The sequence below is a fragment of the Pipistrellus hanaki genome (genome assembly GCF_964339955.1).
Source record: "Pipistrellus hanaki genome assembly, chromosome: 11".
NCBI classification, from domain to species: domain Eukaryota; kingdom Metazoa; phylum Chordata; class Mammalia; order Chiroptera; family Vespertilionidae; genus Pipistrellus; species Pipistrellus hanaki.
This window is the reverse complement of record NC_140513.1, coordinates 69,784,247-69,801,190: the sequence shown is the minus strand read 5'-3', so window position 1 is coordinate 69,801,190 and position 16,944 is coordinate 69,784,247. Positions and strand designations below refer to the sequence as shown.

Sequence of the window (16,944 nt, the reverse complement as noted above, 5' to 3'; positions counted from 1 at the left end):
CAGAGGGGTCCGCTCCGCCAGGAGGCCGCACTCCAAGCAGAGGGGTCCGCTCCGCCAGGAGGGCGCACTCCGAGCAGAGGGGGTCCGCTCCGCCAGGAGGCCGCACTCCGAGCAGAGGGGGTCCGCTCCGCCAGGAGGGCGCACTCCGAGCAGAGGGGGTCCGCTCCGCCAGGAGGGCGCACTCCGAGCAGAGGGGGTCCGCTCCGCCAGGAGGGCGCACTCCGAGCAGAGGGGGTCCGCTCCGCCAGGAGGCCGCACTCCAAGCAGAGGGGTCCGCTCCGCCAGGAGGGCGCACTCCGAGCAGAGGGGGTCCGCCCCGGCTGGAGGGCCGTTTCCTCACCTGTGTGGGCTGGGGGTGGGGGGGAGCGCGGGTGGGCGCAGGACACACCTCAGGTGCTGGGCCGTGGGGACCCAGCGATGCTGTGCCTGGTGCAGTCAGCGGGCTCTGACCACAGCATCAGCACCCTCTGGGCACCTGTCAGGGAGGCACTTTCCCGCCCACCCACGGCCTGGGCGCAGGGAGCGCTGCTAATGGCTGCAGACCCACTGCACCAGCAGGAAGCAAACCCTCCTGAGCCGCCTGGCCCTCGTGGGGATCCCCTCCAGTAACAGAGAACCCCTGGCCGAGGGGGGACAGGTCAAGCCAGGCCTGGGCAGCAGGGCCTTTGCTGCTGGCAGAAGCTTCCCCAGGCCTCCCCAGGTGTGGCTGCCGCCGTGCCCAACCCTGACTGGAACCCTGGAGCCACTGACCCCAGGTGACCCTGGCCCAGTGACAGCTCAGCTGGCCGCCTTCAGGGGCACAGCCCTGGCGGTGGGGAAGCAGGCCCGTCCCCCATGGGCTCTGGAGAGAACCAGGCTCCAGGTCTAAAAAGGGGTCCTGGGACCGCAGGAGGGAATAAATTTGAAACCAAAGACCTACTTCAGGTCATCAACTATTAATTCACCCCAAAACCTTCACAGAGAAAGCAATGGAACTTGTTTCCACCATTTATTTGCCAACGTACATCCACATTCACACAAATTCGAGGTTCTAGGTCAGACCGCCTCTGCTGCAAAAGGCTCAGCCCGCATGGCGACCGGTGGGCATCCCCCTCCTGGCACCACCAGATGCCTGACATCCTCGCCGCCTGCAGAGCCTCAAGGTGGCTCCTTTACTGGCTACATCCGGTGTGGAGTCACAGGCGGCGCTGAGCCAGTCTGTGGTGTCCCCAGGCCTGGCTTGGCTGCACCGGCTGGCCCAGTCCCTGGTGCCCACAGGCCTGGCTACACCAGTCCCTGGTGCCTGCAGGCCTGGCTGCACCGGCTGTCCCAGTCCGTGGTACCCATGGGCCTGGCTATACCGGCTGGCCCAGTCTGTGGTGCCCGCAGGCCTGGCTGCACCAGCTGTCCCAGTCCCTGGTTCCCACAGGCCTGGCTGCACCAGTCCCTGGTGCCCGCAGGCCTGGCTGCACCAGTCCCTGGTGCCTGCAGGCCTGGCTGCACCGGCTGGCCCAGTCTGTGGTGCCCGCAGGCCTGGGTGCACCGGCTGTCCCAGTCCATGGTACCCATGGGCCTGGCTATACCAGCTGCACCAGTCCCTGGTGCCCGCAGGCCTGGCTGCACCGGCTGTCCCAGTTCCTGGTGCCCACAGGCCTGGCTGCACCAGTCCCTGGTGCCCGCAGGCCTGGGTGCACCGGCTGTCCCAGTCCATGGTACCCATGGGCCTGGCTATACCAGCTGCACCAGTCCCTGGTGCCCGCAGGCCTGGCTGCACCAGTCCCTGGTGCCCGCAGGCCTTCTCACAGGAGCTCTGAAATGAACGGACCTCTCACAGTGAAATACAATCAGGTGGCATCCCAGGTGGGTAAGGTAAACAGTTAAATTACTAAGTCATTTTAAGGTCAAAATACTTCGATGAAAATGGCCTGCAAAGCCACATAAATTACAGTAAGGCCTGTGCAGGGTTCGAGAAGGAAGACGAACAGCAGGAGCTCTGTCCTTCCTCCGGACGGCACCGCTGCCCCTGAGGCCAGGTGGTGGGCACGCCCGCACACAAGGCACTAACCACTTCCCAGAGGGCAGCATCGGCTGGTTCCTAAGGCACATCGTGTTCTAACCCGGGGCTCAGTCCAGCAGCCCGGCTCACAGGTCTGCGGGGGCCGGGGGCCGTCCCGCTGATCCAGGGGCTGAAGGCGCGGCCACAAAGCAGCGCCTCCGCCTGCCCCAGCGGCTGCCCGGCCGGCCCGCTGTCCCCAGGTTCTGCGACTTTGGATCCACGTGCGGCAAGGCGGGGAGACGGGCCGGTCCCCTCGGAGCACAGCCGTGCCGGGCCTCCGGGGATGCGGGCGCCCGTGGTCACCGCGCGGGGACGCCATGGCTCACAGCAAAGCACGGCCGCCGCGGCGGCGGCGGAGCACGCGGCGGAGTGACCACCTGCCGGGCGCCGGGCTCCCCTCCCGCAGCCCCGGCCTCAGGCTTCCGGCGGGGCCTCGGCCTCCTCCGCCGGCAGAGGCTCGCCGTCCCCCAGCAGCTCGGTCTCCGGGACGGCGCCGGCCTCCTCCTCCGCGGCCTCGGGCACGGGGCTCTGGGCGCCGTCCTCCGGCCCGTCCCGCGCGTCCTCCGCGCCCTCCGCCAGCAGCGCCGCGCGCTCGGCCGCGGACGCGGACGTGTTGGACGGCGCGGTGGTCACGTAGCCGGTGCTGGTGGAGCCGCTGCCGCTGTGGTGCGAGCCGGGCTTGGGCGCCATGGGCGCGGGCACCGGCTGCGGGGCCATGGGCAGCGGGATCTGCACGGGGTAGAAGTTGGGCAGGTAGGCGCCGTAGGCCGGCACGGGCTGGTAGCCGTTGACGGGGATGTAGAGCTGCGGCGGCGGCCCCAGCGGCCGGATCGGGCCCTTCACCGGGATGAACTGCGGCTGCGGGAAGGCCGGCGCCTTGGGCTTGGGGCCGCCGTAGCGGGCGTTGCTCACGCTGACCGGGCTGGTGCTCAGCGAGCTGGTCTGCGTGGCGTTGCTGGCGCCCGAGGTCTGCGCGGAGCTGGTGTAGGCGGACAGGCCGCCCCAGGCGCGCAGCCGGCCGTGGATGTCCTTGAAGCGCGGCCGGCGGCCCGGGAACTCGCTCCAGCACTCCACCATGAGCGCGTACACCCAGGCCGGGCAGTCGTCGGGGCAGGGCAGCAGCTGCCGGCCGCGCACCAGCTCCACCACGTCCTGGTTGGAGTGGCCGCAGTAGGGCTGCAGGCCATAGCTGAACACCTCCCACAGCACCACGCCGTAGGCCCAGATGTCCGAGTCCACGGAGAACTTGCCGTACAGGAGGGCCTCAGGCGACATCCAGCGCACCGGCAGCAGCGCGCTGCCCAGCAGCTGGTAGTAGTCGGCCGCGTACACCTCGCGGAACAGCCCCAGGTCCGAGATCTTCACGCTCAGCTTGTCGTCCACCAGCACGTTGCGGGTGGCCAGGTCCTTGTGCACCACGTGGTGGCCGGACAGGTACTCCATGCCGGCCGCGATCTGCGCCACCACGTGCACAAAGTCGGGCGGCTCCAGGGCCGACTTCACCGTGCGGTCGTCGTCCGTGCTGCCCACGTCCGAGTGCGGCGAGCGCAGCACCAGGAACTCGTGCAGGTCGCCCTGCGGGCAGTAGCTGAAGACCATGCTGAGCGGCTGGCCCTGGGTCACCACGCCCAGCAGGCAGACCAGGTTGGGGTGCTGCAGGCGTGCGCGCAGCAGGGCCTCGTGCCGGAACTCCTCCCGCAGCGGCCCCTCCGCCTTGTCCTTCAGCGTCTTGATGGCCACGGCCTGGGCGGGCTCGCCGGGCGCGGGGCCCAGCAGGCGGCCGCGGTAGGCCTTCCCGAAGCGGTCCTCCCCAAGCTCCTCCATGAACCTCACGGAGGACAGGCTGATCTCCTTGAGCTTGGCCTGCGGGAAGAGAGGCCGTGAGACGCTCCCAAGGGAGGGGGGCGCTCTGGGGCCACCCGCGGGCCTGCCTGCTCCTGGCTCCCGGCCCCGCCCCCGCCACTCTCTGCTCTTAAGCACAAGCTGCCTGACCCCTTCCACAGGTCCCAATCAGGCTGCAGACGATGCCCCAAGAACAGCCGAGACACGGGCAGGGATGTGTGCAGCGCCCACCACCCTGCCCTGGCCCTGGCCCAGCTGTGCGCACCCAGGGCCCCCTCCCCTCCGCCTGCTCCGAGGAGTGCAGTCCACGCCGCTCAGCAGGGGGAGAATCGGGCCCCAGGTGGGCGCCATGACCTCTGCCCTTTCAGAGCCCGAAGCTGCTCCCCTGGGGCTTCCCCTCAATCAGGTTCTCAATTAGGTAATTTCTGACGGGAGCACGTGAGTGAAATCCACGCGGCCCTCGCTCCTCTCGGCTTCTACAGCTCTCACCCTTCCGTGTCTGTGTCCTCTGGGAGCTTCCCCGGCCCCAGGGGCCTCCAGGCCCCTGTGACGTGCACCACCCACCCCTGGAAACAGCTGGAGGAGCCTCCCCTTCAGAGTCGTGGCCGTAAGCTCCTCCGTGGAGACAGCCCCCAGGCAGAGCGGCTGGGAGGGACTGGCACTGCGTTTGGTCCTCGCCAGCCTGACCCCCTGGGTGGGACTGTCCCCACTTCCTCTACCAAACGGCCTGCTCCGTCCTTCCCTGAAAATCGCAACCAAGCAAACCAACCGCCCGCACTGAGCAGGAAGCAGGCCCAGCCCCTGACAAAGGGGTGGCCTGCGAGCCTTGTGGCGCCAGGCGGGCACAGCGGGAGCTCCGCGAGGGCGCTGGTGGCTCCGCAGCCCCTGGCAGGACAGCGCTCTCGGGGCACGTGCTGAGGGTTCCAGGGAGACACAGCGAGCGAGGGAGCTGGAGTGAGCGGGAGCGGGGCGCGGCCGGCGGGCGGGGAGACCTGCTTGTGCGGGCCCATGAGGGGCAGCTCCACGTCCTGGCTGGGCGAGGCCATCAGCTGCCGGCGCGGGGGCGAGGCGGCCGAGGCCTTCTGCTTGTTGCGGCACACGCAGACCAGGAAGAAGAGGCAGGCGACCAGCAGGGGGATGGCGATGCTGGGCACCAGGATGTACAGGATGCCCATCCTGCTGCCGTCCTGGGGGCCTGCGGGGAGCACACCGTCAGCTCCGGAAACACGGCCTGTGGCCGCCCCTCCACCTCCACTCCGCACGTGGGCAGCGGGGCAGCTGCACGGAGGACAGACTGCAGCCACCCTGAAAAGCAGGGCGATGCACCCTGCACACCTGGGGCCGGGCCGCCGGAGCCACCGGGGCAGTGGGCATGGGGCACCGCGGTGGCCCCGAGCTGCCGCTTCTCCTGCCACGCGCCCTGGAGACGCCACTCATCTGCAGGAAGCCCGCGATCTCAGTGCGGGGAGCGCGGGGCTGGGGTCAGAAACGGCTGCTCTTCACCCCGTCCGTTAGGATGGCCCCATTTTACTGTCAGCATGTTCTTAGGACAGTGACTAGAGGAGCATTTACTGGTAAGTGGCACCACGACCAGGGACCAGCAGCTGGGGCACAGAACCCGGAGGCGCCGCCTGCAGGGCCCGGAGGGGGCAGCTCTGCCTCCCGAGGCCCGGAGCGCGGCCCAGAGTGACCACCGGCGTGTGCTCTGTGACCAGGACAACGGCTCTCCCCCTGAAAGGTGGCCAGTGGTTTCCGGCCGACACAGCCTCCGGAGGAGCTGATCCTCCTCCGCCTGCAGCCACCCACCGGTCCGGACCCGCTGCCCGCCGGCTCCCGGGCGAAAGCCCACCAGGACTCTCCGGCCTCCGGGCGGGAACAAGCCCGGGCAGAGCAGACTCAATCTCATCACCAGGCTGGGAATCCACAGCCCAGGCCACGCTGAGGGGTGTGAGTCCGCCCAAACAGAGTTTGACATTTATCGTTAGCTTTTTAAAAAATCACACACAGCCCATTCGGCTCGGTGGTTAGTGTCGGCCTGCAGACTGAGGGATCTCGGGTTCGATTCCGGTCAGATGCAGGCTCAATCCCGGTCCCAGGCAGGGTGTGTGCAGGAGGCCACCAATCCCCCACCTCCACCCCACCCCCCGCCCATCTACTCTCTAAAGGTCAATGGGGGAATCTGAGAGGATTAACAAAAACAAACAAAGTCACAAACGAACCCGTGCATGAACAGCTGTGCTATTCTACCAGCCCATGTCCCCAAAGGCGTGCTACGCCGGGAGGTTGCCGTCCCTGACTTTTTATGCAGACTTTAAGTTGAACGTGGAATAACAATATCACCTGTTTTTATATAGAAGCGTCCGCTTCATAAATATAAGTCTGAGTTCATAGTCACCGTCCATGTCCCGCTTGGGGTTTTGTGGCAGAAAAACAGATGTTTGGGCTGCTCTCAGGACAGACAGCTCTGGGCGCCCCCTGGCGGCCTGTGTATCACCACCACAACTCATCTGCTTCTTATTCAGCCTTTACAAGCGATTCTGTAACAAATATCCTTCATTCCTGCCCTCTAACTGCAAATATTTCTGCAACATAAGATCCCTGCAATTGCTGAGTCAAAGAACATACATTTTTCCTTTATGTTTTGACTTTGTTTTAACTACAAAAGTAATAACTGCTCATTATAAAAACGTTTTATATTTTAATGTATCTGTAATTCATGGGAAATCACTGCTACAAGTTTGATGTGTATCTTCCCCAAACTTCACCCCGAAATACAGGGCTTATGTGCATGCTCTCTCTCTCTCTCTCTCTCTCTCTCTCTCTCTCTCTCACACACACACACACACACACACACACACACACAGCTTTTCCTTTCTGTTTTTCTGTAAACAGAAAGAGAAGAGAAAGGAGGTGGGGGCGGGGAGAGACAGAACACAGCTAACGGCCTGCAGCTTGCTCCTGCTCCTGCACAGATCCTGCACGCCCTGCAGGACGCTCTGACCCTGTAGCACTCCTGCTCGGCTCTGCGGGTACCTGACGTTCACTCCGCAGAGACCGTGCTGCTGCTGTGCTGAGCGGCGGGAGCGCCGGTCTGGGCCCGCAGCACAGGGTGCGGCTGGAGGCCAGCCTCACCACTGCCAGCGGAGGCTCCGGCAGCCGGTGAGCCTTGGCGTGCTGCACCCATTACCTCTCGCTCAATCTTCTGGTAATTTCCCTCCCGCCCTCTACTCCGGGCTCCAAAATGGAAAACTCGGGAGCAGCCCAACCTCAGGGACCCAGCCGAGTGGAGCTGGTGGGAAGTCAGTGTTGGAATACAGGATGATAATGTTGGCAAGGTTTGAGCCATTAACACCCAGGTCTTCTCCTTTCCATAATCTAACAGAGAAACTGCAGGGGCAATGGGTAAGAGGTACAAGTTCCCATTTTCTCTCATTCTGCCGAGCTGCGTGGGCGCGGGCAGCCTGGGTCAGACCCCGGCGGGAAGCTGCCCTCCCTGCCCCAGCTGACACCAGGAACAGTGTTAAGGGAGAAGCAAGATGCAAACTGACATCCCAGGACCATGCACAGGACCCAGTGCTCACAGTGAGGAACTTAGAGACTGGACATGACTTAGAGGTTGCTATGAGGTAAGACGTGCTGTAATGGCCGGCTGTTACTTCTATAACCAGCACCGGTTTTACAGGGAACACAGCCGTGGCCATGGAGGCGGGACAGCACGAGCCGCTGGGCCAGGGCAAGCCAGGCGCACGCAACAGGGAGGACCTACTGCAGGGGGGCACGTCGCACAGCTCCATGGGCACGTTCTTGTTCTTGGTGAAGCACCAGGGGCCCTCCATCTGCCCGCCCGGGTTCCGGCAGTAGGCGTGCCCCCCGCCGAGCTCCGGGAAGTCTGCGCTGCTCAGGTGGTGGCTGTGGGGGTGCTGCAGGGCCCACGGCTGGCACTGGTGCCCCGACTTGGTGGTGCTGGCCGTCCCTCGGTAGTCCGTGCCCGAGCCGTTGTAGCACTGATGGTCTGAGGGGAGAGAGGTTAGGAGCGAGGGGAGCAGCAGCGCTCGGTGAGGGCCTCGGCGCTCCAGGGCGGGCCGGTCTGCCCGCGGGCACTCACACTGGGGTCTGAGGACCAGAGGCTTGTGCTTGAAAACAGTAACTCAACGAAGCCCCAAACTCAGCAATTAAACCGGTGCCCCCGGGACACACGGGAAGAAGAGCTGTCAGTGACTCCCTGGCACCCGCACCCGGCTCCCCCCTCCAGCAGGAGCTGGGCCAGCCCCGTGCTCACCGGCGCTGGGAGCACAGCCGCTGCGGGGAGGGGCTGCAGGCTGGCCGCCCTCGGACCCTCCCCGGGGAGCACGGCTCAGCTCCACCCTGCCCCCCGCTCTCCAAGCCGGGCCGGGGTTGGTGGTTACTATCCGCATGTGACACAGCCTGTCCCCGTCACACGGAGTAAGTCCCAGCCAGGACGGCGGAGGCAGCAGGCCTGCGAGCCTGGAGGAGCCGCCCATTGGGGAGCCCGGCCTAAGAGGGACCAGCCTCTCCTGAGCCCGTGCTTGTGGCCGGCGGGCGGGCGGGCACATTACTCCGCCGGGAACGGCGCCTGCGGCTCAGAGGCGGGACTTACTGGTGTCCCAGGACAGGCAGGGCCAGGCTGACCGCCCCCCCACCCGGAGCTGCCCGCCCCCCGGAGCTGACCCCCCCCCAGCCCTCCCGGAGCTGACCGCCCCCCCCGGAGCTGACCCCCCCCCCCAGAGCTGACCGCCCCCCGGAGCTGACCACTCCCCCCGGAGCTGACCGCCCCCCCGGAGCTGACCGCCCCCCCCGGAGCTGACCGTCCCCCCCCCGGAGCTGACCGCCCGCTCCCCGGACCTGACCGCCCCCGGACCTGACTGCCCCTACCGGAACTGACCACCCCAGGAGCTGACCACTCCCCCCCGGAGCTGACCGCCCCCCCCCGGAGCTGACCCCCCCCCAGAGCTGACCACCCCCCCCGGAGCTGACCGTCCCCCCCAGAGCTGACCGTCCCCCCCCCCGGAGCTGACCGTCCCCCCCGGAGCTGACCGCCCCCCCCGGAGCTGACCGTCCCCCCCGGAGCTGACCACCCCCCAGAGCTGACCGTCCCCCCCGGAGCTGACCGCCCCCCCCGGAGCTGACCGCCCGCTCCCCGGACCTGACCGCCCCCGGACCTGACTGCCCCTACCGGAACTGACCGCCCCAGGAGCTGACCACTCCCCCCCGGAGCTGACCACTCCCCCCCGGAGCTGACCGCCCCCCCCGGAGCTGACCGCCCCCCCCGGAGCTGACCCCCCCCCGGAGCTGACCGCCCCCCCCGGAGCTGACCCCCCCCCCGGAGCTGACCGCCCCCCCCGGAGCTGACCGCCCCCCCGGAGCTGACCCCCCCGGAGCTGACCCCCCCCCAGAGCTGACCGTCCCCCCCAGGAGCTGACCCCCCAGCCCTCCCGCGGCGGCCGGTGGCACTCACAGCGGCCCAGGCGCTCGGCCGGGATGCCGATGCGCATGCAGCCGGCGGCGGCGGGGCTGTCGGGCGGCGGCAGCGCCTCGCAGCGCGGCAGCTGCAGGCGCATGAGGATGAGCGGGTTGGAGCGCGCGATGGCGTACTCGCGGCGGCACAGCTCGCCCTCCAGCGCCTCGCACTCGTCCCGGCACAGCTCCCGCGGCCGGGGCGCCCGCGCCCCCGCGTCGCACAGCGGGAACACGAAGTGGCAGAAGGACGGGATGGCGAACTGGGAGCACTGGTCCGACAGGTGCGTGGAGGTGCCGATCATGGTGAAGGCGGCTGCGGGGAGGAGAGGAGACGTCAGGTGGGCCCCGCCCTGCCCGCCGGCCCCTCCGCCCTGCCCCTCCGCCCTGCCCGCCCGGCCCACCCATCCTCACTGCCCAGGGCTCTCACAGAACCGGCTGAGCCGGGAACAGGAGCCTCCTGATGGGAAGCAGACAGAAGGTTCTGGCTACACTTACAAGCAGCAAAGGCAGAACAGGAAAGAGGGGAACTAGGCCAGGACCCCACCAGCTGGTGCTTCTTCCTGCCAGAGCCCCCCGCGTCCTCTCTCTCTCTCTCTCACACACTCACACTCACACACTCACACACACACTCACACACTCACACACACTCACACACACCCTCACAAACACACACTCACACACACATTCACACACACACTCACACACTCAAACACACAAACACACACACACCCTCACTCACACACACACACACACACTCACACACACACTCACACACATTCACACTCACACTCTCACACTCACACACACACAACACACACACACAACTCACACACACACACACATACTCATACACACACACACTCTCACATACACACACTCACACACACCCTCACTCACACACTCACACACACACCCTCACAAACACACACTCACACACACACACACACTCACACACACACTCACACACTCAAACACACACCCTCACACACACACACTCACACACACCCTCACACACACACTCTTACACACACACACACACTCACACACACACTCACAACTCACACACACAGTCACACACACACACTCACACACACTCACACACATTCACACGCACTCACACACACACACACACACTCACACACACACAACTCACACACACATTCACACACACACACATACTCATACACACACACACTCTCACATACACACACTCACACACACCCTCACTCACACTCACACACACACTCACACACACACCCTCACAAACACACACACACACACTCACACACACACTCACACACACACACTCACACACTCAAACACACACCCTCACACACACACTCTCACACACACATTCACACACACACACACACTCACACACTCAAACACACAAACACACACACACCCTCACTCACACACACACACACACACTCACACACACTCACACACACTCACACACTCAAACACACACACACACACCCTCACTCACACACACACACACACTCTCACACACACACACACCCTCACATACACACACACATTCACACACCCTCACATACACACACATTCACACACACACACAATCACACATACACACACACACACTCACACATACTCATACACACACACTCTCACACACACACACACCCTCACAAACACACTCACACTCTCACACACACACACCCTCACTCACACACACACCCTCACACACACCCTCACACACTCACACACACACACTCACACACACTCACACACACACACACACTCACACACACACACACAGGCGCACGGAGGTTGGGATTTAGTCCCTGGGATGCCCGGCTCCACCCGTGTCCTGCCCCGTGTCCAGCGGGCAGCGCTGCGGGCCCACGGCCGCAGGAGAGGCACCAGGGGCCAGCTCCAGGGCAGGGGCGGGCCCGGCGTTCAGTGATTCACGGGGAAAGCCGGCACGCAGCCCCTGACAGAGCGTGTCTGTCTGTCACGTGGGCTGAGGGGACCCCGGGACGGAGCCACAGGCAGCCTGTAGAACAAGTGACGGCAGCCACAGGCTGAGGGACACCGTGGCCATGCCGGGCCCTGGGGTCCGCCGGCCCCACCCGTCCCCCTGGCCACTCTGGCTCCGGGACAGCCGAGGGCAGAGACCGGCGGGCACAGGGTGCAGCTCAGCCCCACCCTGGGGAGGGCGCCTGCCTGGAGGGAGCGGCCGAGAAAGCAAACCCAGTTTCTCTGGGTGGTCGGCAGGGAGGCTGCCACGGAGACCCTTGTAGGTCAGTGCCTCACGCCCCAGACACCTCCAGGGCGGGCTTCTTTCCGGAAGTGTGTTCTCGGGGCTGGGACGCCGGCCGGCGCCTGTCCCGGCTCCTCCACCCACGCCCCGCACGGCACTCCGTCTGTGGGAGCCCCGCGCCCGGCCTGGACGCTGTGCGCGCTCCACGCGGGTGCTGTCAGAGCGCCTCATCTTATCCTCTCACAAGCCCACCCACCCACCAGAGACCGCACTTCACCTACAGCGCTGCACACGGGTCCGAGCAGACAGCGTGCTGCTTACATCTCTACACGATTCCTGAAGAAATAACCCAGGCAACCCTGGGCCCTGAGCCAGGTTTGCCGGCTGGTGGGCTGTCGAGTTAATTCTGGGGTCTGGGCTGGCATTTAGAAAGGTTAGAGCAGAGGGTGTCAGCGTGCGTGGTTCACGTTGAGGGTGTGACCAACTTTTTCTTTCTTTCTCTCTCTCTCTCTCTCTTTTTTTTTTTTTATGTTTCATTGACTTTAGATAGAGAAGGGAGAGGGAGGGAGAAACTTTGATAAGAAAGAAACACTGATGGGCTGCCTCCTGCATGCTCCCTATGGGGAGCTGGGCATGGGCCTGGCGGGGCAACGGAGGGGGGCCTCCTGGAGCCTGAGCACCCGGCAGGGCCCGGCTTCGAGGGAAACAGCTGAGGGGAGAAGTCTAAGTGCTGCTCCACAGGCGACCGCGGCCTCCTGCACTGCGGCTCACTCTGACCACGTGCGCCGCTCGGTCAGAGGAGAGCACACGCTCACGCGTGGTCCAGGGTGAGCAGAGCTGCTTTAAGAGGCACAAAAACTTCCCAGTGCGGGACAGTCAGGCTTCCAAACCACTCTCCCACCGGACCAAGATGGCGCCTCCCAGGGCTGCAGCCCCCAGCCGTCCTCGGGCTCTGGAGCAATGGGCAGAAGGCCCTCTGTGACCGTGACCTCAGGCCCTGCAGACGGGGGCTGAAAGGCAAGGCCCGAGCGGCCTAAGTGTGCAAGGCATTTCAGAGGCACCTGCTGGGTGTCTGCCCCAGAGCTCTTTGGCACAGAAGCGGCGGGAGCTGTGGGGCAGGGAGGTCAGAAACACCGCGGGAGAAGCCAGTGAACTTCTCCACCAGACTCGCGCTTCCCCGGGCTGGAGAGCGTGTGCGCGCCACGGGAAGGAGCGCCGCAGTTAGTGCCTCTTCTCCCTTCTCCAGGGTTCCCCGAGAAGACCGGTCACACGGAAAAGCCGGGGACGAGGGCCACCACCCAGCAGGCAGTGACCCCGAGACCGAGCGTGGGCAGCCTCGTCGCCACGACCGCTGCAGCTCTCACGCTTCCACGTGCCCCAGGCTGAGCTCAATGCACTGTCCCGGCACAGCCGTGGCTGCAACCTCCCCCCACGGCTGAGACCAGGCCCCACACCTCACCCAGCCAGCGCCCGCGGGCCAGTCACGAGGGGCGAGGCGAGCCAGCCCGGGGCGGCCGGGGACGCAGCCGGGCAGTGAGGCCCGCACCGCCGGGCTCCCCCACACGCAGGCTCAGCGCATGTTGGAAATCCACCCTCCCGCACCCACACCACTAATTCACACGCACACGGCATAATTCACATGCACACAGGCTAATTCACATACATACACGCTGATTCACATGCACACGGGCTAATTCACATGCTCACACGCTAATTCACATGCACACAGGCTAATTCACATGCACACACACTGATTCACATGCACACGGGCTAATTCACATGCACATGGGCTAATTCACAGCACACACGCTAATTCACATGCACACAGGCTAATTCACATGCACACACACTGATTCACATGCACACGGGCTAATCACATGCACACAGGCTAATTCACATGCACACACACTAAACACACTAATCACATGCACACATGCTAATTCACATGCACACACGCTGACTCACATGCACACGGGCTAATTCACATGCACACGGGCGGGAGCATTTCCGGGGAAACCAGGGCGGCGCTGCAATGGCCTCCAAAGGGCCGCTCTGGGCAGGAGTGGGGGCCAGGGACCCCGCCATCGGCAGGGACGGGCGGCCCTACCTGTGATACGGTTCTCGATCTCGCCCTGCATCTGCAGCGAGTCCACGTAGATGGTGCGGTTGCCGATGAAGCGGGCGCAGGCGATGCCCCGGTACGGCTGGCAGAACCCGTCCTCCTGGTCGTCGTCTCTGCGGAAACAGCAGCGGTCAGCGCCAGAGGCTGCCGAGCGCCCGGAGAGCTTCCCTTCCACACCCGCCTGACGCCCGAGCCCGTTCTCCTTGTACTTATCCGAGGGAGAGCTCACGTCCACCCCGCCCCGAGGCTTACAGCAGCTTCACCCGGAACGCTAACACCTGGAGCACCCGTGATGCGCGTCAGCCCCGTCCGGCGGGGGTGTCACTCAGCGAGGAAGCAGTGGCCTGGTGGGCCTCGATGCGCACTGAGAGTGAGCGCAGCCGCTCTGAACAGGCTGTGCCACGGCTGCCAACCACAGAGCCTTCTGAGAAAGCGGAACACGGAGACAGGAAGACCAGCGGCTGCAGGGACGCCCAGGAGGAGCGCAGGAGGTGTGAGCAGGCACCGAGTGTGCGTGAGGCTGTAACGGTGGGCAACTCACACAGCACAGAAAGCAGTCTGCAGCACGCACCGGTGCCTATGGGTGAGCGTGCCCGCCTGCGGTCACCACCACCGCGTCGGCCGCACGGCAACGGGCACCGTGAGCGTGCCCGCCTGCGGTCAGTACCACCGCGTCGGCCGCTCGGCGACGGGCATCGTGAGCATGCCTGCCTGCGGTCAGTACCACCACATCGGCCGCTCGGCGACGGGCACATTACAGCAGGATGTCACTAACGGGGAAATGGGTGTGCAGATGAGGAGATCACATGAGAACACTCTGAACTTTATGTTCAACTTTTCTGCAAATCTAAAACTTCTCTAAAAAATAAAGTCTATTGCCGAAACCGGTTTGGCTCAGTGGATAGAGCGTCAGCCTGCGGACTGAAGGGTTCCGGGTTCGATTCCGGTCAAGGGCATGTACCTTGGTTGCGGGCACATCCCCAGAAGGGGGCGTGCAAGAGGCAGCTGATGGATGTTTCTCTCTCTCTCTCTCTCTCTCTCTTTTAAAATATATTTTATTGATTTTTTTACAGAGAGGAAGGGAGCAGGATAGAGAGTTAGAAACATAGATGAGGGAGAATCATCAATCAGCTGCCCACTCGGAGACGGAGCCATGTGCTGTCCCACCGGACCGGGGTCCTGTGCTGGGGGAGGGACCACACAGCCCGGGGGGGGGCGCAGGGGGCAACAGAAGGACTCGGAGAATAATGCCTCCCAGAGACAGCCTGGACCTGAGGCTGCAGGTCTGCAGGAAAGCGCTGACCTCAGGGGCCCACCGTGGGCACAGCGGGGCAGAGTGTGACGGACGGACATCCTCTCACATGGCTAACCGCAGATGAGCATTGAGGAAATAAATCAAATGGGAGAAATATAAAAATTGGTAAGCCTGGGTTACAAGCATAACAGGGCTCCAGGGAGCACTTATTACTATTTTTGCAACTTTTCTGCAGGTTTAAAATGATTTCAAAATTAAAAGTTAAACACCCCAGAAGGCACTTTTGTAGAAACTGACATACTGATTCTAAAATTGATATGCAAATGAAATATAGTAGAACTATAGGCCCAGTGCATGCAATTCGTGCACAGAGGGTACAGGCGGGCCCTGGGCTGTGGCTCCAGGGGGGGAGGGGGGGCGCGCCCCTGGGCTCTGGCTCCGGGGGGGCCCTGGGCTGAGGCTCCGGGGGGGGGGACCCTGGGCTGTGGCTCTGGGGGGGCCCTGGGCTGAGGCTCGGGGGGGGGGGGGGGGCCCTGGGCTATGGCTCCAGGGGGGCCCTGGGCTGAGGCTCTGGCGGGACCTGCTGCTGGAGAGTCCTGAAGCATCTGCAGGGCCAGGAATCGGTGGTGCCCAAGGGCCAGCCTGTCGACATGGAAAGCAGCCCAGACCCTCGCTTACACCAGTATGACATCCCTTCAGGAGGAAATTATGTAACAATTACACCCAGAAGACATTCTAAAACTCCTGCAAATCAATAGGGAAAAGATAAATATCCTAATAAAATATGAGCAAAATACAGGCATTCTGGTTATTTTATATAATAAAAGGCTAATATGCAAATCAACCATCATTTGGACATCCCCCAAGGGCTCTGGGACTGCAAGAGGGTGCAGGCCAGCCTAAAGGACCCTCCCCCCAGTGCTCGAATTTCGTGCCCTGGGCCTCTAGTCTCCTATAAAGACACTGTAAACACCGGATTACAAATACTGAGCCATGTCTCCCCGTGGGAAAGCAGACAAGTCACTGCAAGTGGTCCCGACAGCTCCTCAGCCTCGCGTCCCTGCGTCCGCGCGCTGCTGCTGTCACTGACGCTGTGCTCCTGCCTGGGGCTGGGCCCGGGCCCGAGGAGGCCGTGCCAGCCCTGCAGGCGGCAGCCTTAGCCTCTCCCCGGGAGCAGGGCTGCTTCTGCACCCGCTGGGCCCATTTCAACAGCAAAACCACCACCACCAGGCCCAACACTGAACACACCCCCAGCAAGATCCGCTGGGCCCCGCTGGCCGAGCAGGGGCGAGCGCTCTGCACATCCCACACGTGGCCGTGAGGACACCGAGCGTGGACTTGGGGTCACAAAGACACTGTGGTTTTTGCAGGTACGAAATCCTCAAACACGAGAGTAAACTGCATGTGAACGGGCAATTCAATGGGTATTAAACCAACAAATACATGTCCTTTACCACCTACTGGTCAAATCTAATGTGAAAGTTACTGCAATTACTACCAGACCCCCGAGTCATCGGCAACATGTAAAGTCCTGACCACACCACCTGCTGGAAGGCGCGGGTGAGGGCAGGCTCTGCGGGGGCTGGGGACAGCACTCAGCGAGGCCACCTGCAGTTCCGTCCCGAGGTCTCTGGCCCACGGGACAAGGGGCGCCCGCAGACGCCAGTGAGCAGACTCCCTCACTCTCAGGCGCTCAGACGCTGGCATGGGCCGGGCCCCAGTGCAATGAGCACTGTGCACACGTCTGTGAACACGAGAACGGCCTGCATGTAGCCACTGAACTTCCAGGTTGGAAATCCTCCTTACCAGCCTCCAAAACACGTACTAGAGGCTACTTATCAGATACCCACATGTAACAGGTGCAAAAAGGCCGGTGAGGAGAGCAGGAGGAGTCAGAGAAGTGGCCGAAATGCAAACGAAGAGAAAGCAGCGGCAGGATCTCTGGCAAAGGAAACGCAAGGGAAAGCACTGATAGCGACTTCAGA

General features: G+C 63.5%; 1 protein-coding gene across 3 annotated transcripts in view; it reads right to left on the bottom strand.

The window, feature by feature from the left end:
• Positions 1 to 975: 975 nt before the first annotated feature.
• ROR2 (receptor tyrosine kinase like orphan receptor 2) overlaps positions 976 to 16,944 on the bottom strand; it is a 148,939-nt gene continuing 132,970 nt past the window's right edge. For 2 of the 3 annotated variants that reach the window (XM_084899011.1, XM_084899013.1), the window contains exons 5-10: positions 13,690 to 13,817; positions 9,354 to 9,668; positions 7,644 to 7,889; positions 4,870 to 5,072; positions 1,926 to 3,898; positions 976 to 1,888 (exon numbers count right to left, since the gene is read on the bottom strand). In XM_084899011.1, coding sequence (XP_084755137.1) covers positions 2,450 to 3,898; positions 4,870 to 5,072; positions 7,644 to 7,889; positions 9,354 to 9,668; positions 13,690 to 13,817 — 2,341 coding nt within the window. In that variant the 3' untranslated portion in view covers positions 976 to 1,888; positions 1,926 to 2,449. The remainder of the gene's footprint in view (positions 1,889 to 1,925; positions 3,899 to 4,869; positions 5,073 to 7,643; positions 7,890 to 9,353; positions 9,669 to 13,689; positions 13,818 to 16,944) is intronic. The other variant, XM_084899012.1, reaches the window with a different exon arrangement.